This window comes from Symphalangus syndactylus, chromosome 14 (assembly GCF_028878055.3).
Source record: "Symphalangus syndactylus isolate Jambi chromosome 14, NHGRI_mSymSyn1-v2.1_pri, whole genome shotgun sequence".
NCBI lineage: Eukaryota > Metazoa > Chordata > Mammalia > Primates > Hylobatidae > Symphalangus > Symphalangus syndactylus.
Genome location: NC_072436.2, coordinates 67,163,426 through 67,189,728, shown reverse-complemented (window position 1 = coordinate 67,189,728; position 26,303 = coordinate 67,163,426). Strand labels below are relative to the sequence as shown.

Genomic DNA, 26,303 nt, shown 5'->3' with positions numbered 1-26,303 from the left:
TAGAAATGGGGTCTTGCTATGTTGTTGCCGAGGCTGGTCTTGAATTCTTGGCCTCAAGTGATCCTCCCACCTCGGCCTCCCAAAGTGCTGGGATTACAGGCATGGGCCACCATGCCTAGCCCTGAGGTCCAGTTTGGACCCCCAGTTCCAGGCTCTAAGATGAGTCTTCTGAGGGGCTGAACTCTGGCTTCCCAGGGCTTCCTTGGCTCCTAGCAGGAAGCTGTGCTGGAATCTAAGACTAGCAGTCTGAGCACTGGTCCCAAATAACCTGGGCCAGTCACTGTCCTCTGTGGGTGTTTCCTTTCCTCAGAACGACAGTATGGGACAAGATGAGTGAGTTTGAAGGTCCTGCCCACCCATGTGCTCTTATTCTAGGACACAGTTGCAACCCTGATGAGAAGCTTTATTGCTAAAAAGTCAGTGAAGGTTTATTGAGTCCCCAAACACCAGCTCTTTAAACCACTCCAACAACTGCTGTGAAGGTCACTGTGCAGAGACCCTGGGTAGGGAAGGCTGGAGCCAGGTGAGTGTGACAGGTCACAGATGGCTCTCAGGCCACCTGCCTTCAGCTCCTTTCAGGTTCTAGCCAGAAGCCCTGGGGCCTGTCTCTTGCCTCTTCTTGTAGCATGAGATACCCTTGGGGGCCCTGGGGAAGGGAAGGCCGGTGGTGTGGCTTCCCTTTCAGCCTAGCAATGCCCAAACCCTTCTCCTCTACCTGGCTCCACTTGTCCCCAAATGCTATTCCCAAATTCCAAGTAGCAAAATTCCTGGGTTTCCCCTTCCCAGCTCAGAGTCACTTATGGCTGGAATGTGGGACAAACTCTTCTACCAGAAGGTCCAGGGCGGTTGCAGCAGCTCAAAGGTGGGGATGCTGGTGACATTGACTGGGATGGAAATGATGGCCCATGGCAGCCCATGTTGTTCCAGAGAGCGGCGGATCATGTAGCTGGGAGGGCATGAAGAGAGGTGGTGATGGTCACTTTCTTGGTACCCCATCATGCCCCACTGTCCCCATCAACCTGGGAGTTCCAAAGCCCAAGAACTTTTTTTGCCCTCTAACTGAAGCACCCCAAGTTTGAGGCCTGCAAGAAGGGACTGGTGATTATCCCTGACCCAGTCATGGCGCCCAGCCTGGTGCTGATAAAGCCAGAGGCAAGAAGCCCTCACCCATCTCGGCCAAGCAGGAAGAGGGCGGGGATGTCAGCTGTGCGCTGGGTACTGTCCTGGATCATCTCCACGTAGAAGCTGTCATTGTCAACCGCGTTGTCAGAGATGATCACTGCCCGCCCGCCGTGCTCCTGGACCACCCGAGTCTTGGAGAGGAAGGAGCAGCCCCTGGAAGAAGTGGTGATAAGACCAAAGGAAAGACAGGTCCTAGCTCCGCCTTCCCCAGACCATTACCCTGGGGGTATAGAAGGCAGACTATGAAGAATTTGTTATAAAGTCTCATAAGTAAATAGCTAAAAGCATGGATAATTTAAATACATTTCTTTTTTTTTTTTTTGGAGACAGGGTTTTGCTCTGTTGCCCAGGCTGTAGTGCAGTGATGCAGTGATGTGATCTCGGCTCACTGCAGCCTTAACGTGGGGTCAAGCAATCCTCTCACTTCAGCCTCCTGAGTAGCTGGGACCACAGGTGTGCACCACCGTGTCCAGCTAATTTTTGTATTTTTTGTACAGACAGGGTTTCTCCATGTTGCCCAGGCTAGACATTTCTTAAAGACCCTTAAAAAGATGAAATTTTCAAAAACAGCTCTTTCAAAGCACTACCACCAATAATCCCAGAATCTGCCCTATGCCTGCCCACTCCTTACCCCCTCTCCACCAGAGCAATCTGGTCCTGGATGAAGAAACCGTTGCTGAGTTCCCCGCAGGCCTCTGGAGGTTCAGCGGGGACAAGGTGAATCTGCTCATACCTTGTGTGCTGAAAAACATTTAACATTTGGACAGGTGAGAGTGTAATGAGACACACCTGCTTTAGGACTGGGCTGACAATCCCATCTTATTGGCACCTTATAAAGTGTGAAGGAAACATGGAGTGGTTTCTGTATTGCCAGACACTTAAACATTTTTACTTAATTCTCGCAAAGGCCTATCTGGTTGTCCTACACCACCCTACCCTTCCATGAGATAGGCAGGGGAGTTGGTTGTAGATCCAGAGAGAAGAAATGACGTGCCTTAAGTCACACAGTTCGGAGGTAGAGCTGGCAGAGGAAGCTGGTGCTCTTGGCTTTTCACTTCGTGTCCCCTAAAAAGACAACTTGTCCCTCCATGGTGCCTAGGTTTATATTATACTCGGGAGTAGCTGGAAGAGCTTCCTTTCTGTGCTGCAGCTCATGGAAGGCAGAGCTGATTCCGCACGCTTCCCTGTCCCAGCACTCAGGTGGGATGAGAGGGTCACTGCAGCTCAGTGAGGGGAAGGGGGAGGTTGAGGATCAGAGATCAGGGGCCTCCCTTAACTTACAAAGATACCACCAAAGTCCTTGGCAGGTGTGGCTGTGAAGATGTATCGAATGTCCCCAGGACTCAGCACTTGAAAGTACAAATAATCATGGATACGGAAGCCTGAAGGATAAAGAGTACAGGTAAGAAGCCTCCCAGGAACAAGCTGGTTCAGGTTCAGATCCCAGACCCTGTGTCTTCAGCTGGGCTGGCTATAGTCTGGGCTCAGGGTCCTGGCTTCAGCCAACGGGGTCCACTAGTGGCGGGGTTGGGGGCTAGATGATCTCTGTCCTGGGGAGGATAGAGTTGATGCAGAGTCAGTAACCCCAGAGGTTTATATCAGCTGCTGCTGCTTACACAGTAAGCCAGGAAAACTGAGAGCTCCAGGGTTAGTATTTTTGCTCTGAAGACCTGGGAGTTTCAGGGTAGAGATGTAGTGGCCTGCGTACAAAGCAATTCTCACTAAAATTTAAAAATTGACTTTCTGGTCCCACTGCCATCCCCTTAAGTCCAGTCACTATCATCTCTTGTCCTGACAGCTCAGCTTCTTACCTGGCCTCCCTGCCTCCATTCTTGCTCCCCAAGCAACAACCAGAAATTGAAAACAGCAATTACAAGCACATCACCATACCTAGGGTTTCAATACCTTTCAATAATTGCCCTTTGCATTTAAAATTTAAACTCTTTTTAAACCGTGGCCTACAAGACCCTGTTTGCTGTGGCCCCTGGCCACTCTTCCAACCTCATCTCCTCCATCCTGTGTTCAAGCTACACTGGCCTTTCAGTTTCTTCACTTCTCTGGGTCTTTCTGCAGGCTGTTCCCTGAGCCTGGAAGGCCCCCTACTCCCACCCCACCCTACTTCCACCCTTTTACCTGACTCTTCCCTAGTCATCCTTCAGGTCATACCTTAAATGTCACTTCCTCAGAGAAAGTTTCTGCCTCGTGATTGCCTTCCCATACCTATTCAAATGTACTTTTTAATAAATGGGGACTTTCAACATAATTTGTAATTATACAGGTTTCATAACTTTTTCTTTTTTTGAGACAGGGTCTCACTTTATCACCCAGGCTGGAGTGCAGTGGCGCGATCTCGCCTCACAGCAACCACCACCTCCCAGGCTCAAGCGATTCTCATGCCTCAGCCTCCCAAATAGCTGGGACTACAGGTGTGCGCCACCATGCCTGGCTAATTGTTTTTGTATTTTTTAGTAGAGACAGGGTTTCGCCATGTTGCCCAGGCTGATTTTTTTTTCATTTTTTAAATAGGAATGGGGTCTCGCCTTGGTGCCAGGGCTTGTGATCCTCCCACCTTGGCTTACCAAAGTCCTGGGATTACAGGCGTGAGCTACCGCACCTGCCCTGGATTCATAATTTTTAAATATCTGCCTCTTCCACTTTGTAACTTCATTCAATGAAGAATCCCCAGTGTCTTGCATAGTGGCTACAATATAGGGATAGCCCTATAAACTTTCCTGAATGAATGAACAACTATATCTAGCTCCATAGCACCGAGGAAGATAATTTCCAGACAACTAGATTTTTCTGGGGCATAGGATCTTCTCCTCAGCATAAGTTTAATGTTGTATCTGGACTTGAGTCTCTGGTTTCCTTAAACCAGAGAGACTGCGGAATGTTGAAGGATGAAAACTGCTGTCATGGGCAGGCGCGGTGGTTCACGCCTGTAATCCCAGCACTTTGGGAGGTCAAGGCGGGCAGATCACGAGGTCAGGAGATCGAGACCATCCTGGCTAACACAGTGAAACCCCCGTCTCTACTAAAAATACAAAAAAAGTAGTTGGGCGTGGTGGTGGGCGCCTGTAGTCCCAGCTACTTGGGAGGCTGAGGCAGAATGGCGTGAATCCAGGAGGTGGAGCTTGCAGTGAGCCGAGATCGCGCAGCTGCACTCCAGCCTGGGCAACAGAGCAAGACTCTGTCTCAAAAAAAAAAAAAAAAAAGAAAGAAAAAAGAAAAGAGAAAAAAAAAAACTGCTGTCAACAAGTCCATTGGTCTATCAACAAACTACCAAGTCACTACTGTGTACCAAGGATGGGCAAGGATGGGATTGATTAAGACTTTAGCTGTCTTTGTTTACTGCCCAAATCGCAGCCATCAGTTAGAGCTCCCATGGCTTGGCACTGGGCTATACAGTTCTGGGAGTGGGGACTCCCACTCAGATACAAATACACCTCCAGAAAGCCTTCCTGGACTAGCGTCAAACTCACTCCCTCCTCCCCAACCCTTGCTTGCCTTTGGGTGTGCCTATTTGTGTAAGTTGTGGGTATACGTATGTGCTCACTTATGTGCATAGATGTATACATTTATGTGCTTGTGTAGGTGTAAACGGTTTGTGTGTGCCCACGTGTAGGAACGTGTGCTACTGTACATGTGGATGCTCACATACATATCTCCAGCCTGTAGTATCTTTCCTTAGCTGTCCCTTCTGGTCGCACCCTAAGTCACCTGGGTCGGCGCTAGTGGGCGGGGAGGGGCGAGTGGGGAGATCTGCTTTGTCGTGGGAAGCTGAAGACTCTGAGCTTCAGCCTCAGGCTGCGCCCACTTTATATCCCTGGACCACCACCCACTTATTCCGGCCGCCCGCTCCCAGACCTGTCCTGCTCTGAACTCGTAGGGTCCCCAAGGTGACCCTTGGCCCCCAACCCGAGACGCGCAAGCTGGACAGCCAGCCCCGCCCTGCAACGCAGTCCCACCCGTTGCCGCTCACCGTGGGCCGCGACGCACGCGGGGAGCCAGAGCACGAGACAACACCAGCCCGCGGCGCCGGGGACCATCTCCAGGGCCCGGCCCGGCGCCGCGTTTCCTCCAGCCGCGCGTCGCTCGCCGGACTTCAGCCTGACAGCTACTCCGGCCTCCCGCCCACATACCCGCTCTCGCCGCGGGCTGGACAACAGGAACGAGGCTCACGGCTGATTGGCTCTGACGCCTGCTCATGTAGCCACACTTTCCGCCTTTGCGCCTTAGCCTACTTCCTATTGGTCGAGAGAAGTGGAGCCGGGGGCTGATTGGCTTAAATTCTTAACAGCTACAGCCGGCCCTCGCGTCAGCCCCGCCCCAGCATTTCTCAGTTTGGACTCTACTCTCCCGGTCCTCGCTGGCGGTGGGTAGGCCGGAGAGGACAAGCACTGGAGGTATACCTGCAGCCGGACTTGCTTCAGCTGCCGATAGTCGAGGCCGTCAGGCCTTGCGGTCTCGGTCCTGTCCACTCCAAGGCCGCCTCGCTTGACGACGATTAGCCTTCTCCCAGCTGCGCTTTCCTCCTCCCCACGCCTTCACGGGAAGGCACTTGTCTTGCGCCAGGGGGTCCTCTGCCCAGTGCCACCAACGCTTGCGCGCTTACCGTGGATAGGCGCTGGGGCCGCGGCCTGTCGCACGCCATCCACGAGGAGCCTCTGGCCAGTGCAAAGCCAGAAAACGGGCATTGGGGCCAGCTTCCCACGCTCGCCCCGTTGACACTGACTAACTGTGACACTGGACACCTTGACCTCTCAGTCTCCTTTCTCTCATCAGTAAAATGGCCTTAATAATAGGACCAACGCAATAGGGTTGTGAAGATTAAATGAGATCGCTCACGTAAAGTGCTTTGGCACCAGCCTATCCCACACTTTGCGTCCCACACTGTTGCCTTTATTGGATTCCTTGGTCTGGCGTCCGGGGATGGAGGAGGGTGGAATTAAGTTAGTAGGTGATGCGGGCCGAGCAAAGACCCTCCGTGCTCAAAGAAGCACGACCGAAATGCGGCGACCTCTCTTTAATGAACGCCCCTCACTAGAGAGCCCCCGAAGCCCAGCCTCAGGTCCTTCTAGCCGCACCGAGTCGGTGGTAACGAACCATAGAGTAGCGGAAGTGGTCCGTTCTCTTCCTCTCCCGGCCCAAGCTTCTGGGTATTTCTACTGCGCGAGGCATTGTGGGTTGCTGGGTGGCCCGGTCTCGGAGAAGAGGGGAGAGTGGCGGGCCGCTGAATAAGCTTCCAAAATGATGGTGAGTGGCGTCTCGCGCATCCGTCGCCATCAGCTGCCATCTGGCCGGTGGCCGGCGCCGCTCGGCCTGGGCTTGCTCTGTAGGACCCTCTTTTGCTTGCTGCCTCTGTCCTCGCCCAGATCCCCAGCTTAGGGGCGACCCCGGCCAGCCGCGGCCTGGCTCGGCCCGAGCACGGCGCTGGAGCTGTTGGCGAGGGCTGCGTGGAGCTTTAGGGTAGTCTCTGGGCGGGCCGGTTGGGGACTACAAGTCCCAGGGTGCTTCGGGCCCGCGAACCCACGTCCGGGACCTCTTTTTTAGCCTCGCATGACCGGGACTTGCGTGAAACGAGTGCAGGTCGGCCGTGGTTACGCGGTCGGCAGCTAGACTTGGAAGCTGGGGCTGCCCTGAGATTTGCGGACTGTAAAGACGTGTGCTTCCTAGAACCGGCAGAGGCACGTTGGGGACCTCATATTGTGCCCGCCTAGGGACTCACTATGGTCACTCGCTGACCTTCACCGCAGCGTGCAGAGAAGCAGACGCCTTCCCTAGTACTTTTAATTAATTCACTTACTCGCTCAGTCATTAAATAAACGCGTTTTTAGTGCCTACTGAATGTACCAGGCCCTGGTGGTTGCTGGGGGGTGCAGCCTCTCAGCCAGGAGAACGGGAAAGGTAGATGGAGACACTGTATCGGAGGTGGGAAGACCCAGGCTTGGACTCTGATGACATAAGAAAGGCTTTTCTAGTTGGCTACCTAACTCTGGGTCTCGTTTTCTTAAAATTTGGGGCGACAGAGTTGCTGTGAGTCCTGGAGCCACCTAAAGTGCTCCTCGTAGCCCTACTCCCCACACTTCTTTTCTCTCTCTCTCGGAGCTTCAGATACTTTCCGTGGGTCCCAAGCCTCGATGCTATCTCCTGGGTTGTTATTGAGTAGGGCCAGCTTCCGAGGTGGTGTTTCCTGACTGAGATACTGCTTTCTGTGCACTTGGCAGTTCACTTACTCATTTTGGCCTGTCCGACTCAATCTTCTGTTCTTTTCCTGCTTCTTGCAGCTTTTCCCTGTCCTGTTAGGGGGGCAGACACCTTTTAGGTGTTCTACCAAATGCCCTGTGAATCCCGGTTGTACCCAAGGTAGAAGGAAATTCGCATTTAACAGTGCTTCCTCTCCCCTTTATGTCTCTAGCATTGCTCATTCTTGAAGTCGTTTTCATCTTCTGTGCAGAGGCAGCATAGTATAGTAGCTGAGAGTAAGGCTTCTGGAGCTACACCGAATGCCTAGGTTTGTAACCTAGCTCTGCCACTTACTAGCTGTGTGACTTTGAGCATGTTATTTAATTTCTGGTTCTCAGTTTGTCAGTGTGCCTAGCAGATAGTAAGCACTCAGCAATGTTAGCTCTTACTTGGCGAGGTGGTTGTTTGCTTCCTTTCATCTCTGGAATCAGTCCATCCCGCTGCCAGGGCTTCCATAAGAGCTTTGGTTCACATTCACACAGCTGGGGATCAGAACCGCCATTCTCTGCCGTGATAAAACTTCACCAGTGGGCTCTAGATCACCACACTTGTGTTTTCCCTGAACTGACCCCTCCTCTGTCAGATTGACTGTTTCCCTGCTCTATTGGCTCTTGGTATCTCCTCCCCATTTTTGGAATGTAAAACTTCTATCTCCAAGAGTCTTCCTGTCTTCAAATTGGCCCCTGATATTCTAGAATACTTCTGTAATCGAAAGAGGTGAAAAGGTCCCCTGAAACCTCAGTCCTGTGATGTTGGTACAGCTTGTATAAAATGTATGTCCTTGCCTTTGTGGTGTTGAGCGCTATGTGCCTTGGCATATACACACTTGTTCTTGTTTTGTAAACCATTAAGCTTAATGATGCTTAGTGAAAGTTTTAAAGTAGGATGAAGAGGAAGATCAGTAAGCTGAAATTCCAAAACCTTCCATGATACCTGTGGCCAATTACTGGAGTCTGCTTTTGTTTCTTTTTCTTTTTTTTTTTTTTTTCCCCGAGATGGAGTCTTGCTCTGTTGCCCAGGCTGGAGTGCAGAGGTGCGATCTTGGCTCACTGCAACCTCCACTCCCAGGTTCAAGTAATTCTCCTGCCTCAGCCTCCCAAGTAGCTGGGATTACAGGCGTATGCCACCGTGCCTGGCTAATTTTTGTATTTTTAGTAGAGACGGGGTTTCACTGTGTTGACCAGGCTGGTCTGGAACACCTGACCTTGTGATTCACCCACCTTGGACTCCCAAAGTGCTGGGATTACAGGCGTGAGCCACCGCACCCGACGTTGTTTCTTATTTATTAGAGGAATAAAAAAAAGGAGCGAGGTTGAAAATAACTAAGGGACGGAAGCTGGACTTTCCATACAGTGCCTGCTGCTGAGGAACTGTTAGAAGAGAACCTATCCTGCTTGGCTTGGCTTGACTCAGTCCAGCTCTGCCACCTTTTCCACCCCATAGATGCTCTCTACCCAGCCTGCCATTTCTTCAGGGCCTACAAAGCATAGGGAACCTGGGGAATCTGTGGTTAGCTGCTTCCAAGCTCTTCCTGCATTGTGCTTAAGAACTCTCAGTAAATTTAGTGTTACTGTACTGCCAGTGCTTTTCTCCCCAAAAGTCAAGAAGCCAGTGCTGTCAAGCACTTACAAGTAGCAGTTGGATTTTCAGCCCCAAAAGCTGCTGAATATTGCTTCATGTGTGGCCAAATCTTGGCACTCTTCTAATTAAGGTTATTCTGGTCCTTGTCTTTGGAAAGCTTATACTTAAGATGGATGGTGATACAAAAGTTGTGAGCAAGGGCAAGTGAAGAGAAAGTTATGGGATCCCCTGTTCAGATGCCCTTGTTTATTACTGTAGAGAAAACTTCTTGGAAGAATTGGAGCTCTGAGGAATTGGTGGCCTGGTGGTAAGAAAGTGGTTTTGGTAGAAGGTGGCAGAGTGACTATTTTAGATGGGGGTACACTTTGCAGGTTGAGGTGAGAAAAAGTATACACAAGCATTGGATAAGTTAACCTGTTAAGGAGGTGAAAGAACCTGCCGAAGGTGATAGGAAGTGATTGAGACTCATGTTAGTTTTTGATTTAAAGTGTAAGACTCCATCCGTGGCAGGGGTGGACCAGAGAAGACTTGGGGCTGCCATAAGGAATGATTTAGCAAGACTGGGAGATGGTGGGGCCTTTCAGGACACACATCTTTCCCTTGCAGAAGGTGCCAGGGACAGGGCCAGCTGAAGGGCCAGAAAGAATGCTGGGAGTATAGAGAAGCCATTTCTTGCCACCAGACCTGGGACACTCCAGCAAAAGGAAGGAATTTTCCCTTCAGTTGATGCCTGACCCCAAATGTAGGGGTTTACATGACAAGCATTCTTTTTAAAATAAAAAATAAAATGAGTAATGTATGATTGACAAGCATTTAAAAAAATTTAATGAGGGCCTGGCATGGTGCCTTATGCCTGTAATCCTAGCACTTTAGAAGGCTGATGCAGGAGGATTGTTTGAGGCCAGGAGTTGGAGACCAGCCTGGGCAACATTTTTTAAATACAAGTTTAAAAAATTAGCCAGGTGTGGTACCACATGCCTTGAGGCCCAGCTACTCAGGAGGCCTGAGCTTATTATAGTAAGCTATAATCTCACCACTGCACTCCAGCATGGGTGGTGGAGCAAGACCCTGTCTCTTAGAAATATAAAAAAAAAAAAAAAGAATAATATATTAAATTACTCCCACTCTCTTATTCCGTAGAGTTTATTGGGTATCTTTCGTTTTCTTTTTGTAGAGACAGGGTTTTGCCATGTTCCCCAGGCTGGTCTTGAACTCCGTGAGCTCAAGTGATCCTGTTTTTTCTACAGTGGTTTTTGTTTTTTATGTAAATCACAGTATGCCATTCCTCTGCTGAAAGCTTCCCAGGGCTTTCCTTTTTAGGAATGAAATCTGAACTCCTCACCATAGTGTGTCCACAAGTGTGTATGTGATCTGGTTCCTGCCTGCCTCTTCAGCTTTATTCCAGTCTTCCTCTTGCTTACTACCCTCCAGCTGCGCTGGCCAAAAGAGTTGAGCTTTTTAAGGAATTGACCAGTTAATAAGGAATCAGCCTCATGGGTGGCTAGACTCTGGGTTTGGCAGGAATTCCTCACTCCTCATTGTTAGGTTGGGAAAGCCCTGTGCTTTCCTGTGCCTTTCTTGCTCAGACATCTATGTACCTCTAAGGACTAGGTGATGGCTTTCAAACTTTTTATTGCATTCCACAGTAAGAAATACATTTGTAATCATAGCCTAGTAACAAATTTAACACAATAAAAGTTTTGAAATAGTATTTATCCTTATTACATTCTGTGTCACACACAAAATTACCCAGAAACACTTGAGAAGACTGGATCTAGTTCGTGGGCTCATCTCTGAAGGCTCAGATTTGAATGCGGAGAAAAAGTACTCTGGTTTGCTAAGCTGAGAAATTACTCTCTGTGCTAATAATGGTGGTCACTGGAGCAAAGATATCTGAGCGGGCCCTTTAAAACAAGCAAGTATCCCTGTTTCTCAGAGTTTCTAAAGCAGGTCTGCAAATGAAGCCCTTACAGGGATAGGGAATGTTTTGGAGACCAATGCAATATAGAAAGAGAAAAACTTCTTTGGGGTATCTGATTGGAAATTAGTCACACGGAAGCTTTATTGAGCCAGCATGAGAGATGGAAACATTACTGTATGAATTAGATTTGCCATCATTTTTCAAAACAGGGCAAAGGTGCTATTTGTTTCTCTGCCTGTTCTCCTACACTGCAGCTGAACATCACTGTTATATAAAGCTGACTGCCTAGGCATCTCCAGGACAACACCTCAAGCTGTTGGCATCTTGCATTTTGCATCAGTGTCCCATCTGCTTCTCTAAGATTGAGCTGTAACACAGACAAGTGGATGTTTTGCTGCGGGATGAACACTTAGCAGGGTCTGCCTCTTCCTCCTGTGTTGTGACCCAATTCCTCAGCACAGGGAGTAAGGTCAGAAGTTGAAAAGGCAATGGTCATTCAGCTGGGTACTGGAGAACTCATGATTTTTTCTTTTAGAGTAGGTCAGTACTTCTCAAACCATTTTCCTGTCTAGCATACCTGCAGGGTAGGCTAAATTTGATAGCGTCTCTGGAGGTAGAGGCTGGTTGGGGAATGGATGTGGTAGACAGTTGGGGGAATGTGGTTTAAGAAGACCTCTAGATAATTCTGTTAAGGGAGAGATGGGAGCATTCTTCCCTTTCCCCTCCAGTCTCATTATAATAGATGATTATTAAAAGCAGTTAATTTCTCTTTCTTTTCTAGCCCACACCAGTTATCCTATTGAAAGAGGGGACTGATAGCTCCCAAGGCATCCCCCAGCTTGTGAGTAACATCAGTGCTTGCCAGGTGATTGCTGAGGCTGTAAGAACTACCCTGGGTCCCCGTGGCATGGACAAGCTTATTGTAGATGGCAGAGGTAAGTCTACAAGAGTTCCTCAGGCCTGTGTGCAGGAGAGGAGGCTCCTTGGGGGGGTGTTTGGGACTAGCATAGGTTGGTATCAGAAATCCCACTGCTTTTAAGATTGTTGAGGCCGGGTGTGGTGGCTCACGCTTGTAATCCCAGCACTTTGGGAGGCAGGCGGGCGGATCACGAGGTCAGGAGATTGAGACCACGGTGAAACCCCGTCTCTACTAAAAATACAAAAAATTAGCCGGGCGTGGTGGCGGGCGCCTGTAGTCCCAGCTACTCGGAGAGGCTGAGGCAGGAGAATGGCGTGAACCCGGGAGGCGGAGCTTGCAGTGAGCCGAGATTGCGCCACTGCACTCCAGCCTGGGCAACAGAGCAAGACTCTGTCTCAAAAAAAAAAGAAAAAAAAGATTGTTGAAAGATGACTCACTCTGAAGCTTCTTATATTGTCCTGACTGCTGAGCCCGTGTGGGAATATATGAGAGAACCTAGCCTCAGGAGCCTGTTGCCTCATAGGGAGACGTGGCCTAGAAACATGAAACAGAACCATCTGGAGTTTCCTGTGGTCACTTCCATTGTTATCAAGATGAGAAAATTCCTGTTTATGTCTTGGTATATTAATTGATGTGTGAGGGTATCAACTGTGGTAAGAATATCTAAGTGGCTACTTTTATTTAAAAAATCCTTTCTGTATCCAGTTGACCTGTATTAATTGTTCTTCAAGGAAAATTGGGAGTCTGTGGTCTTCAAAAGCTTGTGATTTTAGACCCTTTATGTACAGAGGTAATTCTGTATAGAAAGATCAGATAGGTATCCTTTCCCTTCAGCCTTGCCGTGATCTGCTCTGCCCCATCCCAGTAAAGTGTACATGGGCTCTAGGTCCAACTTGAAGACAGCATTTAAGAAAGGGGCTTTAAATTTTTGTTTGTTTCTTTTAAGGCAAAGCAACAATTTCTAATGATGGGGCCACAATTCTGAAACTTCTTGATGTTGTCCATCCTGCAGCAAAGACTTTGGTAGATATTGCCAAATCCCAAGATGCTGAGGTAGGAAAATAGTTGTGTGTTTAAGTGGAGGTTGAAACATGCTTGCTTGCTCCTTAGTGCTCCTCTATTAAATTTTTTAAAGATTTTATATAATTATAATTGTACAAGTAATACATGCTTATAAAAGTATTTAGAATTAACAGCCTTTTAAAATTCATACTATTTCGTTACATGTAGCTTTTCACATCCATTAATACATTGATGAATGACAACAGTCTTTAGATAGAAGTCTACTGCCTGAGATCTTAACAGGTTGTGTGCTGTCATTTGTGTGAGTTGCCAGGTTAAATAATTTGACCTCTGATCTCTTATAAAATGGGACTGTAAACTAAGGCTTCCAATCTGCCTTTTTTTTTTTTTTTTTTTTAAAGAGATAGGTTCTTACTGTGTTTCCCAGGTTGGCAGGTTGGCCTTGAACTCCTGGGCTCAAGCCACCTCTCACCTCAGCTTCCTTAGTCATTGGAACTACTGGCATTCCCCACTACACCAGGCTTTTTTTCTTTTTTAAACTGATGATGAAATAGACATAACATTTATTCTTATAACCATTTTTAAGTGTATAATTCATGGCATTAGCCAGTCTGTCTTTTAAAAATAAATTCTAACACTGGAGTATTAATAAACGTGTTGACAGATAGGTTTTGTATTTTAGAGTACTGCAAAATATGTATACTACAGGTATGTCCTGAAGTTATATTAAAAGGTTTATTAGGAGCCACCAGCCTATAAAACAGGTATAGCATATATAAAATTAAAGAGAGAAGAGTCTGGATTTGATTTGTTTTTGTCTTCAACGAGGGAATAATGCCTTTTGGTCCAGAAATCTGGCCACTTAAACCTTCTCTATAGTAGCCCTTTTTTTTGGCCCCTTGAGAATTTCTTACCTTACACAGTGAACATACATGAAGTTAAAAATAAATTTCTGGGCTAAGCATGGTGGCTCATGCTTGTATCTCATTACTTTAGGAGGCCAAGGTGGGAGGATCCCTTCAGTCCAGGAGTTTGAGATCAGCCTGGGCAATACAGCACAACCCCATCTCTACCGAAATAAATTTCTTCCAGTTTAGAGTTTATCCAATTTTCTTGAAAGCTCTTTTTCTTTTTCACCCTCATTAAATAGGATTTAGATCCCATCACAGAAGAGCACCATCTAAAAAAGATTAGCAGACTAGTAATCTGCTTATTCCCAGTAGTTTTTTATTTTTCTTTTGAGAGGGTGTTTCATTCTTGTTGCCCAGGCTGGAGTGCAATGGTGTGATCTTGGCTCACTGCACCCTCCGCCTCCTGGGTTCAAGCAATTCTCCTGCCTCAGCCTCCCGAGTAGCTGAGATTACAGGCGCCCGTCACTATGCCCGGGTAATTTTTGTATTTTTGGTAGAGACAGGGTTTCACCATGTTGGCCAGGCTGGTCTCGAACTCCTGACCTCAGGTGATCCACCCGCCTCAGCCTCCCCAAGTGCTGGGATTATAGGCGTGAGCCACCGTGCCCGGCCTCCTCATAGTTTTTGAAATATAAAGAACTTTGGCTGGTCCTAGGAGATTTGTTTTAGTGGGATTTGGCTGAAAATTACCTTTTTTTTTTTTTTTAACTCCTGGCCAGATGCAGTGGCTCATGCCTGTAATTCTAGCACTTTGGGAGGCCAAGGTGGGAGGATTGCTTGAGGCCAGGAGTTCAAGACCAGTCTAGACAACATAGTGAGACCTTTTCTCTATTAAAAAAGAAAGGAACTCCTACAGTACCTTTTGCTTCTTGAGACGGAGTCTCACTCTGTCGCCCAGGCTGGAGTGCTGTGGTGCGATCTTGGCTCACTGCAACCTCTGCCTCCAAGGTTCAAGCAATTCTCCTGCCTCACCCTCCCAAGTAGCTGGGATTATAGGCGCCCGCCACCACACCCAGCTAATCTTTGTATATTTAGTAGAGACGGGGTTTCACCATGTTGTCCACACTGGTCTTGAACTCCTGACCTCAGGTGATCCACCTGCCTCGGCCTCCCAAAGTGCTGGGATTACAGGTGTGAGCCACCGTGCCCAGCCACCTTTTGCTTTTTTTTTTTTTTTTTTTTTTTTTGAGACGGAGTCTCGCTCTGTCACCCAGGCTGGAGTGCAGTGGCGCGATCTCGGCTCACTGCAAGCTCCGCCTCCCAGGTTCACGCCATTCTCCTGCCTCAGCCTCTCCGAGTAGCTGGGACTACAGGCGCCCGCCACCACGCCCGGCTAATTTTTTGTATTTTTAGTAGAGACGGAGTTTCACCGTGGTCTCGATCTCCTGACCTCGTGATCCGCCCGCCTCGGCCTCCCAAAGTGCTGGGATTACAAGCGTGAGCCACCGCGCCCGGCCCACCTTTTGCTTCTTAAACAATGTTTGTCTCTTGCTTCTTGGTACCATGATTATTGTAAGTATTGTATTATAATAAGCATGACAAGGACTGTCTTATTCATCACAATGCCTTGTACGTAACATAAGTTCTCAATTCATGTGTGTAATTTTATACCCTGAGAACATTTGATTGTCCACATCGGCCCTCTTTAGAGAATGGGGCTGTCTGGGGAATTAATTTTGTAGCCCCCAGGACTGTTTGACATGATGGATATGTAACTACCATTACCTTCTTTCTACTTGTTGCAAAAACCTGTGCTTCCAGAAAAAAGCTTGACATCCATTTAAATAATACTCAGTTTAAATGGGTAGCGTGCCTTAAAATGGAGTTTCAGGGCTTTATTCCCCAAACATCAGAAAACGTGTATTTCCTGTCATCATCTTCCAGGTGGGTGATGGCACCACCTCAGTGACCTTGCTGGCTGCAGAGTTTCTGAAGCAGGTGAAACCCTATGTGGAGGAAGGTTTACACCCCCAGATCATCATTCGAGCTTTCCGCACAGCCACCCAGCTGGTATGACAGTACTGATTAACCTTGTCTTGGGCCTGGACACGTTCACATTTCTCTTAGGAAGGGGAATTTCTTTTCAGGAGTGTGGAGGGACTGGGGAACAGGGTACTTTGGGCATTTTCTGACGTCTCCCTAGTAATCTCAGTTCTACTATTCTGTAGCCATTTGATGAGGTGTATTACTTAATCTCTTTAAGCCTCAGGTTAGTCAGCCTGGTAGACTCTGATGTAGACATAGTCTCTGAGGAAGGACTAAGAGATCATGGTACACTACTACTACATGCTACACTCAAGTACCTCATGGTGTATATTGAGACCTAGCGATTATTTGCCCTCTAACCTTCATTTGTGATCTGGGGCAAGTCATTTAATCTTTCTAGGCCTTACTTTCTTTGCTATCTCTAATTTGAGTGGTGACATTAAAATGAAATAATATATGAGGAGTACTTTGGAAAAGATAAAAAGTTTATATATTTGTATGCATATTTTATATATAACTAATATATAAAGTGCTAGAAGTTGTCATAGGTGTTTTTAGTAAACCAGGAGGTTTGGCTTAATCTCATGTCACAGCTGTTTCCACTCATTTATTGTAGTGTGTTACCTGCAGACCCAGAGCAAAATCTTGGAAGCACCCTGATTCTTCAGAACTGTATACCCACTTTGCATTTCTGACTTTTGGAATTTTCTGAACTATAGAGTTTTACATATTTCTGAGCAGTTACAAGACCTAGAAGTGCTGTTTCAGCTGTAGAGTAGAAATGCTTAGGATTTGGGAGTAAACAGACTCAGGACTAGTGCGAGATTGAGGTCCACTTAAGCAGTTTGTCTTTAGCATGATAGACTCACTCAACTTCTGTTCTTGGCAGGCAGTTAACAAGATCAAAGAGATTGCTGTGACCGTGAAGAAGGCAGATAAAGTGTAAGTCTGTAGTGGGCATTTTTTTTTTTTTTTTTTTTAAAGAGACAGAGCCTCGCTGTATTGCCCAGGCTAGTCTTGAACTACTGGCTCAAGTGATCTCCCACCTGCGACTCCTAAAGTGCTGGGATTACAGGTGCAAGTCACCGCGTCAGGCCTTTGTCAGAACCTTGACTGACTTCCTGTGGCCAAATTGGATGCAGAAGCATGCCGCAATCCCCCTATGTGCCTGGGGCTGTTTGGCTCGTGCCAGACCCTTGGCTGTGTCCTAGCCCACAGAGCACAAAAGAAGCTGTTGACTGTAGTTTAAAAGCTGCCACATATGAGATCTTTGACTGCAGTCACCATCTGTCACTGATAATCTGCCCTAAAGATACAGAAGGTGAAGTTGAAGAGGGCTGAGTTTAGATACTGGAAGGGAACTACCTCCACATTGTAATAGAATCAGATAAGAGGGATTTGGTTTTCAGGACCTGATGCAGATTCTGCCCTTGTGTCCCAGGGAGCAGAGGAAGCTGCTGGAAAAGTGTGCCATGACCGCTCTGAGCTCCAAGCTGATCTCCCAGCAGAAAGCTTTCTTTGCTAAGATGGTGGTGGAAGCAGTGATGATGCTCGATGATTTGCTGCAGCTTAAAATGATTGGAATCAAGAAGGTGCAGGGCGGAGCCCTCGAGGTAAGCCTGCTGTGGCCTTCCTAGACAGCTCTTGCTTTCATATTGACCCTTCGGACAGCTTCATATGGCAGAAGCGTACTCATTACAGGAGTAAAGAGAATGCATGTTAGGCAGGAAGTCAGACTTACATTGTACTTCCCATACTGCCATTAGAGGCTGTGACTAGATAAACTTGGTAACCTCTGTGGATATTACTTGTCAACAGAATAGAAAATTGGACTGGATGATTTTCAGAATCTCAGGTTCTCTGTGTCAGTGGGTGGTGGTGGGGTAGTAGCACTAGCTCAAATTATCAATGACCTCCCAATTAATACATCTGAGAGGGATTTTTCAGTTCACTGCTTACTCCTAAGTGATACTGTTAAGCTCGCCCTTCTTTCATTTATCTTGAATAGATGATACATATTTCAAACTGTGAAGGGGCCTCAAGTTAAAAGTGTTTCATGCACTACCCCTGCCCCATATACAGCCACTATTAGTTTGTGTGTATCCTTGCAGAATTACTTTGTGCATATATGAGCATGTATGTAAATACTGTTTTTTAAAGACAAAAGATTGCTTATATAGTGTTCTATAGCTTGCTTTTGTCCATTTAACAACATATTTTAGAAACTGATCCATATTAGCATGTGTAGCTCTTAGCACCCTCCAGTAGAGCTTTCTGTAGGGTGGTGGGACTGTTACATATCTGCACTGTCCAATATGATAGCCCCATCCACACTTGGCTACTGAGCACCTGAAATGCAACTAATGTAACTGAGGAACTGAATCTTAATTTTATTTCCATTTAAATGGCAACGTATAGCTAATGGCTACTATCTTGGACAGCGCAACTCCTTCTTTTTAACACAGTAGTATCTGTCTGGAAACGTCCTTGGTATCTCCATGCTGCTTTTGGCCTTTTCAGTCTATGGCCTGCTGTACTTATTACTCTTCATCAGTGACCTCAACTGAAGCAATTTGGATAGAGGAGGACCAGCTTGAAAGATAGCCTGGTCCTTCTCTTTAAATTTTACCTTCCCAAATTGCATTCCCACTTTGCCATTTCCCCTCCTATTATGGCACATGTCAGACCAGTGGGCTGAGATTCTCTGTATGTAATAAAGCTGTGAGGAACCTGGAGGTCATCTGAGCCGTTTCCCTATCTTCATCATGGCTTGCTGACTTTGTCTTTACTCACTTTTTTAGTAACAATTTTTCATCTTCTCTTGGGCCTTCCTACTTCCATAAATGCTTGAGATTAGATTGGCATCCACTAAACTAGAAATCAGGACTAATAATCTTACCTGGCAAGAAAGCCAGGGACTCTAAGTCTCACTTGTGTTTTTCCCAGACTGTCCTACATTCGTTAAGTACATACAAACCTGACCCAGAATTCATTAAATAGTGGTAGTAATTATTTACTTGTTACCAGGGTTAACAGAATTTCCTGATGTGCCTGGGGCACATCCATAAAGATATGGATCTTTAGTCCTCATCTCTCCTCTGAGCCTCATGCTCTTGTGTCTAACTGCTGTTAAGCACTTTATTTTGTCCTCCAGTCCTGTGATAGCATTTTCTGTATTTCCGGTCATAGTTGGTATCACCACCGTTTATTCAATCACTCAAACCAGAAATCTGGGATCATCCTGGAAATCCCTTCTGACTCCAGCCTGTCAGTTACCATTGTTCCATTTTACCTCGTGATTTCCTAATTATTTCTTGAGTCTGTCTCTTTTACTCTTTCCTGGGAGCATTGCCACCCCTCTTCCAGTCTTGGATCCCCTAAATCCATTGTACTTATTTACTATGTGCAGGGTGAAGTTTCCTACTTTATTCCTCTGCGTAAAGCCTTCTGACGTCTACATTCCCTATACGAAGCCAGGCATTAACAGAGCCTGTAAGATCCTTCTAAACTGATCCCTGCCTGCTTCCCCTCTCTCTTCCTCACTGGCTGGTTCTTACCCTCTAAATTCTATCAACTTCAAATGGCTTTTCATTCTCTGATTCCACAACACTGCCTCTCACCTCTTAGGAGAACCTTTTTTCCGTTTTTCTCTTTGACTAATTTCTGCTCATCCATCATTCAGCTCAGGCATCACTCCCTCTAGGAAGCTGTGGATTTGAATTATGCAGGAACTGGGGACAGATACTCTTCACCCATGGGTTACAGTATTATAGATGAGAATTGTAGATGAGCACTGGCAGAGAAACTAAAGGTTATTGAACTGAATACCCTTTTTCATGGTGTGGGAAATGACTCGGTCATTTAGTAAGGAAAAGATCTGAGATTGGAACCTAAGCCTCATGGTAGTGCTGAGTCAGCCCTGAGTGCAGTGTGCTTTCTATTATGCCCTGCTGTTAAATCCGACCCACAGAGAAGCTCTGTTGTAGAACAAGTGGTAGAAGATCCTACCTTGAGGGATTGAGGTCTGAGGAGCTGCAATGATAGCTCAGAAATTACACAGGGGATTTCTGATTCTTATGACCTTTTGGCATCATCTTCTGGAGGGAGGAAGCATCAAGGCTATGGTATCCATGCTGTTGGGGGTGTGGGGGTGGAGGGTGCAGTGCAAATTACGGGTACATGGAGGTGTACAGGAGGAGACTTGAGATTTGGGAGTTGGGGCACAGAAGGGGGTAGCATTGCAGTTTTTGCCTTCTTTGTAAACACGTGGCTCCTCTTCTGGCATACTTTATGGAAGTTTGTACAGCATTATCCATTGGCCAGTGCTGCAGAGGCCAGTCTTAGAGGACAGCCCAGTAGGCCTTTACCATGCTTTGCCTCTGCTAACTAGATGATTTTCCTTATGCTAAAGGGATAACCGAAATAATATGTTGTGTTATTTAAAAAAAAAAAAAAAAAAAGGATTTGTCTCCGATTTTATGATAACAGAAAGGCTGTGTTACAACAGTGAAATAAAGACATGATTAGCTCAGGTTCACAGGAATGGATAAGCACTAGCCAGCAAACAACTAGCTTGATTTTGTTTCAGGCTAGTACCAAACCGTTAAAGTGTTTGTTTTTTTAAAACAGGATTCTCAGCTGGTAGCTGGTGTTGCATTCAAGAAAACTTTCTCTTACGCTGGGTTTGAAATGCAACCCAAAAAGTACCACAATCCCAAGATTGCCCTTTTGAATGTCGAGCTCGAGTTGAAAGCTGAGAAAGACAATGCTGAGATAAGAGTCCACACAGTTGAGGTAGGTGGGTTCACCAGTTGCTGGGGGCATGGAAATGGGCAGCTTTCTGAGCCAGAGCCCTGGGTCTTCATGGCTGTTGTGGGCCCCTTTCTCTTCCTGCCCCCTGAATATTGATGTCTAAGTACTAGGTCCCCTTCTTTCCATACTCTATATTCTCCCTGAGTGACCTTGACCTGAGGAAATTTGGATAGGGAAGACCTGTTGAAATATGCTCTGGTCCTGGGGAAGGGGTTGGGAGGGCCTCTGTAGCTACATAGCCTGCCTGGTATTTTAGTTCCTCTTGTTGGTGCAGGTGTGAGTTCCTCCACTTGTAGACTAGACCTAGTGCTGCAGAGACAGGTGTGCTCTCATTGTTGATGTTACCCAGGCTACCTCTGGAGGTAGCTGTGTCACCCACCTTTGAGCAGTTCTTGGGGAAGGGGTCTTTTTTTTTTTCCTTTAAGACGGAGTCTCACTCTGTCACCCAGGCTGGAGTGCAGTGGTGCAATCTTGGCTCACTGTAACCTCTGCCTCCTGGGTTCAAGCGATTCCCCTGCCTCAGCCTTCTGAGTAGCTGGGATTACAGGTATGTGCCACCATGCCCAGCTAACTTTTTTTGTGTTTTTAGTAGAGACAGGGTTTCACCATGTTGGCCAGGCTGGTCTTGAACTCCTGACCTCAGGTGATCCACCTGCCTTGGCCTCCCAAAGTTCTGTGATTACAGGCATGAGCCACTGTGCATGGCCAAAGGGGTCTTATTGGGAACTCCATGAATCCAGCACCTCAGAAGAGGGTAGACCTCAGCCAGGTTAAACTATTTCTTACATCTTGACAGCACCAGCTCTGGTTCTCAGCCTTGGGGTTACTTTCTGCTTTTGTGTTGGGGAGTTTCAGGTGATTCCTAAGTCATCTCATGGGGTCCTTGTTTGCTTGGACCGAGGAGTGGCTGTTCTGTTTATCTCTGTTAATTCCCAGATAAATCAGCATGTTTTATTTGGTGGGGTCAGATGGGTATATTTTACCCTACCGTATATGTCCACCTTCACCCCAAAGCATTCTCATCCTTTTCTGGGTCTCTCCAGGATTATCAGGCAATTGTTGATGCTGAGTGGAACATTCTCTATGACAAGTTAGAGAAGATCCATCATTCCGGAGCCAAAGTTGTCTTGTCCAAACTCCCCATTGGGGATGTGGCCACCCAGTACTTTGCTGACAGGGACATGTTCTGTGCTGGCCGAGTACCTGAGGAGGATCTGAAGAGGACAATGATGGTAACCAGATTTTCACAGGCTGCTTCTTGGCCTTTGTGGCCCGGAAAGGTTTTCACTGACCCCTGGTATAACAGAGTGTACTGTCAGGTTGGCGTGTGAATTGAGCCCTGTTTTTTTTTTTTTTTTTAACTCTCTTTTTTCCAGGAAGCACTCCATTTCCATGTGTGTGTGCCCAGTAGCACAAACTGCTTTAGTCTAACCAAAACAAGTCCAGAAATCTGGTTTGTGAGAGAACCTAGCAGTAATGCTATGATTAGCTGGACAAACTCAAATATTGATTCTTCCCAGCCAGATTTCTTCCCTTTCATGAGCATCCCACAAAAGATACTTTTAGGTTTAAAGTACTCCTGAGTTCAGTTGCTGGACCCAGTGCCACCCTAGTTTAGGGGAGGGAGTATAAGCTGAATCGAATGGGTCCCTATCTCCTTTTAACTTCTCTTGTTTGCCTTTGATGTGTTTTAGTTCTATTTTGTTTTTTTTTTTTGCTCTTTCAGAGAGGGGGAAGGGTCGCCTGGAAGTCAAGGGAAAGGGTGGGTAATGCAGAGGCTCTGGGGGCATGCATGGGAATTGGCTTTGAGATGAGATGGCAGGAAGCTGCCTGGCCTTGGGAACCTTCACTGCTAGATCTTGCCGTCCTTACTCTAGGCCTGTGGAGGCTCAATCCAGACCAGTGTGAATGCTCTGTCAGCAGATGTGCTGGGTCGATGCCAGGTGTTTGAAGAGACCCAGATTGGAGGCGAGAGGTGAGTCGTGGGCCCAGGCCGAGCTCACAAACCTGCCTGGGTCTGGTCTTCTGCCATCTTTTGGCTGTGGTATACAGCTTTTACAAAGTCTCACCTTTGTGTACAAAGTGGTATACAACTTTTACAAAGTCTCACCTTTGAGCCATAAAGAGCTCAGATAATATACAGCATTACAGAAAGATCTAAAAGCCTTGACTCCACAATCTTTTATGCCCTAGTGGTACAGCTGCAGACCTTTCCAAGAAAATGTCTATAAGGTTGGGATTGGGTAACCTGAGTGAAGAATGTAAGAGCAGCTGCTGAGTGTTGGGGGGGCTGGCAGTGAGGACAATACAGTAGGATGGTGGCAGACAAGAGTTCATGTGTGTACTATTTAATCCTGCGCATAGGTACAATTTTTTTACTGGCTGCCCCAAGGCTAAGACATGCACCTTCATCCTCCGTGGTGGTGCCGAGCAGTTTATGGAGGAGACAGAGCGGTCCCTGCATGATGCCATCATGATCGTCAGGAGGGCCATTAAGGTACTGGGCTGATGGCCTCCTGCCTGCACAGCCTACTCTCTCCTATCTCCCTAGCTGATCAGACCTTGGATTTGTGTGGTGATTCCTTCTCTATATAACGTGCCCTTTCCTGGGTGGTGTGGTGAGCCCTGATTTGCCCCACAAATGGTAGAGAAACTGAACCTCAGTTTCTCAAAAATAGGTCATCCTGCCTTGAAAGCTAAGACTTGTTCTTTTAGCCTGGCGTGGTAGCTCACACCTATAATCCCAGCACTTTGGAAGGCCGAGGTGGAGGGTTGCTTAAGACTAAGAGTTTGACACCAGCCTGGGCAACATAGCAAGACCCTGTCTCTACAAAAATAAAAAAATTAGCCAGGAATGGTGGCATGTGCCTGTAGTCAGTCCCAGCTACTTGAGAGGCTGAGGTGGAAAGATGCCTTGAGCCCAGGAGTTGGAGGCTATAGTGAGCTATGATCACACCACTGCACTCCAGCCTGGGCAACAGAGCAAACAGAAGAAAAAGACTTGGTTTTGTTAGCAAACTGGAGCTAATGTCAGATATTCCAGTAATTGTGCCAGTGTCCTTGAGCTGCAGGTGACCTTGAAAATAGTCAGAAACCATAAGGTTCACCAGGTTGAAGTTGGAATGTTCTAGATAGTGGCCATGTCTGGGCATTTGGGGCTTGGGATGGAGGAAGGAATGAAGAACCACTCTTTCTGGGCTGAAGGGACCTACTGAGTGGCCCAGCATGGAAGCTTGGACCAGGGGCCCTCTTACATTGAGAGGTGGTCTGATCTCTGCAGAATGATTCAGTGGTGGCCGGTGGCGGGGCCATTGAGATGGAGCTCTCCAAGTACCTGCGGGATTACTCAAGGACTATTCCAGGAAAACAGCAGCTGTTGATTGGGGCATATGCCAAGGCCTTGGAGATTATCCCACGCCAGCTGTGTGACAATGCTGGCTTTGATGCCACAAACATTCTCAACAAGCTGCGGGCTCGGCATGCCCAGGTGGGTCCTTTCTCTCCCCAGGGTTCAGGGTTTGGGCGGGTGGGGCTAGATTCTGAACGTGAGCTGTGCTTACTCAAGCTGTGCACGCTTGGCCCAGGAGATAGGCTGCAACTCCACCCAGCCTGTCTGCCTGGCCAACTGCCTCCTCTGAGGGCAGAAGGAAAGCCAAGGTGCTAGCACAGGAGATCCAGGGTTTCTTCATTGCTTCTACCAAGAGTATGATTGTGGCTGGGCGTGGTGGCTCACACCTGTAATCCCAGCACTTTGGGAAGCCGAGGTGGGCTGATCATGAGGTCAGGAGTTTGAGACCAGCCTGGCCAACATAGTGAAATCCTGTCTCTACTAAAAATACAAAAAATTAGCCAGGGGTGGTGGTGGGCACCTATAATCCCAGCTACTCGGGAGGCTGAGGCAGGAGAATCCCTTGAACCCGGGAGGCAGAGGTTGCAGTGAGCAGAGATTGTGCCATTGCACTCCAGCCTGGGTGATAGTGCGAGACTCCGTCTCAAAAAAAAAAAAAAAAAAAAAAAAAGAGTATGATTGCTCCTCATGGTACCACAGGAGGAAGCTTGCATCTACCTTCCTGGAAGCACACGCTGACCACATGTAGTGGGCTTGCCGGTGTGGTGGTGAAGCTCTCCAGAGCCCTCCAAGTGTGACCCTGGGCTAGTTACTTCAATCTCTCTGAGAGTTTAATTCCTCCATTTGTTAAATAGATAGAGGTTTGTTAAGTGCCCAGCACCCAGTGAATGACCCTGCTTCTGGCTTGTATTAGGACTTTTGCTTAAAGTCACTTTACCTCTGTGTCTTACTTGCCTCATCTGTAAAATTGGGCTATTTGAAGCAATGAGATGAAAGATTGGATAGTATTTTTGTTATTCCTGTTTATCTTGAGAACTCATTGTTTGATATATATATAGTCCTCAGGTGACCTGAGGATGGGGCCGCCCCAAAACACAACAGCTTGCCTGGGAGAAGATCCCAGAGGTCTTGTGTGGTATGTCCAGGGCTAAAGGGAGGAGTTGGCGGGAGTAGGGGTGTTTCCAGGTTCCTGGCATGCTCATAGGAAGATGCAGTATTCTTCAGCGAAATGCCACCAAGTTTAGAGAGTCTGTGGGTTCCTAGCAGTGTCTTTTGGAGTACCAGTTTACAAGAGGAAAGTTGAAAGCAGTTCCATATTACCTCCTTTCTTTTCCTACTCTTTTAGGGGGGTACGTGGTATGGAGTGGACATCAACAACGAGGACATTGCTGACAACTTTGAAGCCTTCGTGTGGGAGCCAGCTATGGTGCGGATCAATGCGCTGACAGCAGCCTCTGAGGCTGCGTGCCTGATCGTGTCTGTAGATGAAACCATCAAGAACCCCCGCTCGACTGTGGATGCTCCCCCAGCAGCAGGCCGGGGCCGTGGTCGTGGCCGCCCCCACTGAGAGGCACCCCACCCATCACATGGCTGGCTGGCTGCTGGGTGCACTTACTCTCCTTGGCTTGGTTACTTCATTTTACAAGGAAGAGGTAGTAATTGGCCCACTCTCTTCTTACTGGAGGCTATTTAAATAAAATGTAAGACTTCGGATAACTTTGTAAATTAATTTGGCATGGTACTCATAAATGTCTGGCTGTAGCTCAGAATTTTAGCTTTATATGCGCTTGTCCAACAGGGAGACGAGCATCCTGGGGTGAGCTCCACTAGAGTGGCCCGTCTGGAAGTTTCACTGTGGTTGCATTCTTTGTTCCAGAAGTGGCTGGACAACACACAGTTGCTTTCTTCTGGCATCATCTTGTTTAGCCCTGGCCTAGCCAGACACTGCTCTCAGGGTTTCTCTGGTTTGAGTAAATGGGTTACATTACCTTGTCTGCCCCTTCTATCTCCATATTCTTTTGGTTTAGTCTTTTGTTCCCTCTTACTCAAAACTGTGAGGAGGTTGTTTTAGGGAGGCCTCATGCTCTCTAAACTCTAGTGATCCCTTGGAAGGCTACTAAGGAGACGGCTGAAAGCACCCACCTAGTCTTTCCAGTTCAGCCCCCCAGTGATCTTGGTCCTTCTGCTTTCTTGTGACCAATGGGAGTTTGGAATGGCTGTCACAGATGAGCTGGAAATCCAGCAGTGTCTAACATCTTCCTGATTTACACTGGTCCTGATAGCTGGACCCTGCTGTAGTTGGTCGTTGTTAAAAGCTGGAGGTAAATGATGATGTCATTGTCAGCCATTGAGACTTGCTAGCTAAAACTGGGA

At 47.3% G+C, this 26,303-nt stretch overlaps 2 protein-coding genes across 2 annotated transcripts; one reads left to right on the top strand and one right to left on the bottom strand.

Annotated features, from left to right (window-relative positions):
- Nucleotides 1–382: 382 nt before the first annotated feature.
- PRADC1 (protease associated domain containing 1) lies at nt 383–6,305 on the bottom strand. Its single transcript, XM_055240399.2, has 5 exons — nt 5,165–6,305; nt 2,464–2,564; nt 1,814–1,923; nt 1,168–1,335; nt 383–946 (listed from the first exon to the last, which is right to left on the bottom strand). Exons 1-5 carry the CDS (start codon nt 5,229–5,231, stop codon nt 826–828), a joined length of 567 nt encoding a protein of 188 aa, XP_055096374.1. The 5' UTR covers nt 5,232–6,305; the 3' UTR covers nt 383–825.
- On the top strand, nt 6,290–25,643 carry CCT7 (chaperonin containing TCP1 subunit 7). Its single transcript, XM_055240395.2, has 12 exons — nt 6,290–6,438; nt 11,712–11,865; nt 12,796–12,902; nt 15,668–15,793; nt 16,659–16,711; nt 17,211–17,382; nt 20,399–20,563; nt 21,625–21,813; nt 22,459–22,556; nt 22,946–23,078; nt 23,862–24,068; nt 25,276–25,643. The coding sequence occupies exons 1-12, from the start codon at nt 6,433–6,435 to the stop codon at nt 25,495–25,497; spliced, it is 1,632 nt and encodes a 543-aa protein (XP_055096370.1). The 5' UTR covers nt 6,290–6,432; the 3' UTR covers nt 25,498–25,643.
- Nucleotides 25,644–26,303: the final 660 nt, after the last annotated feature.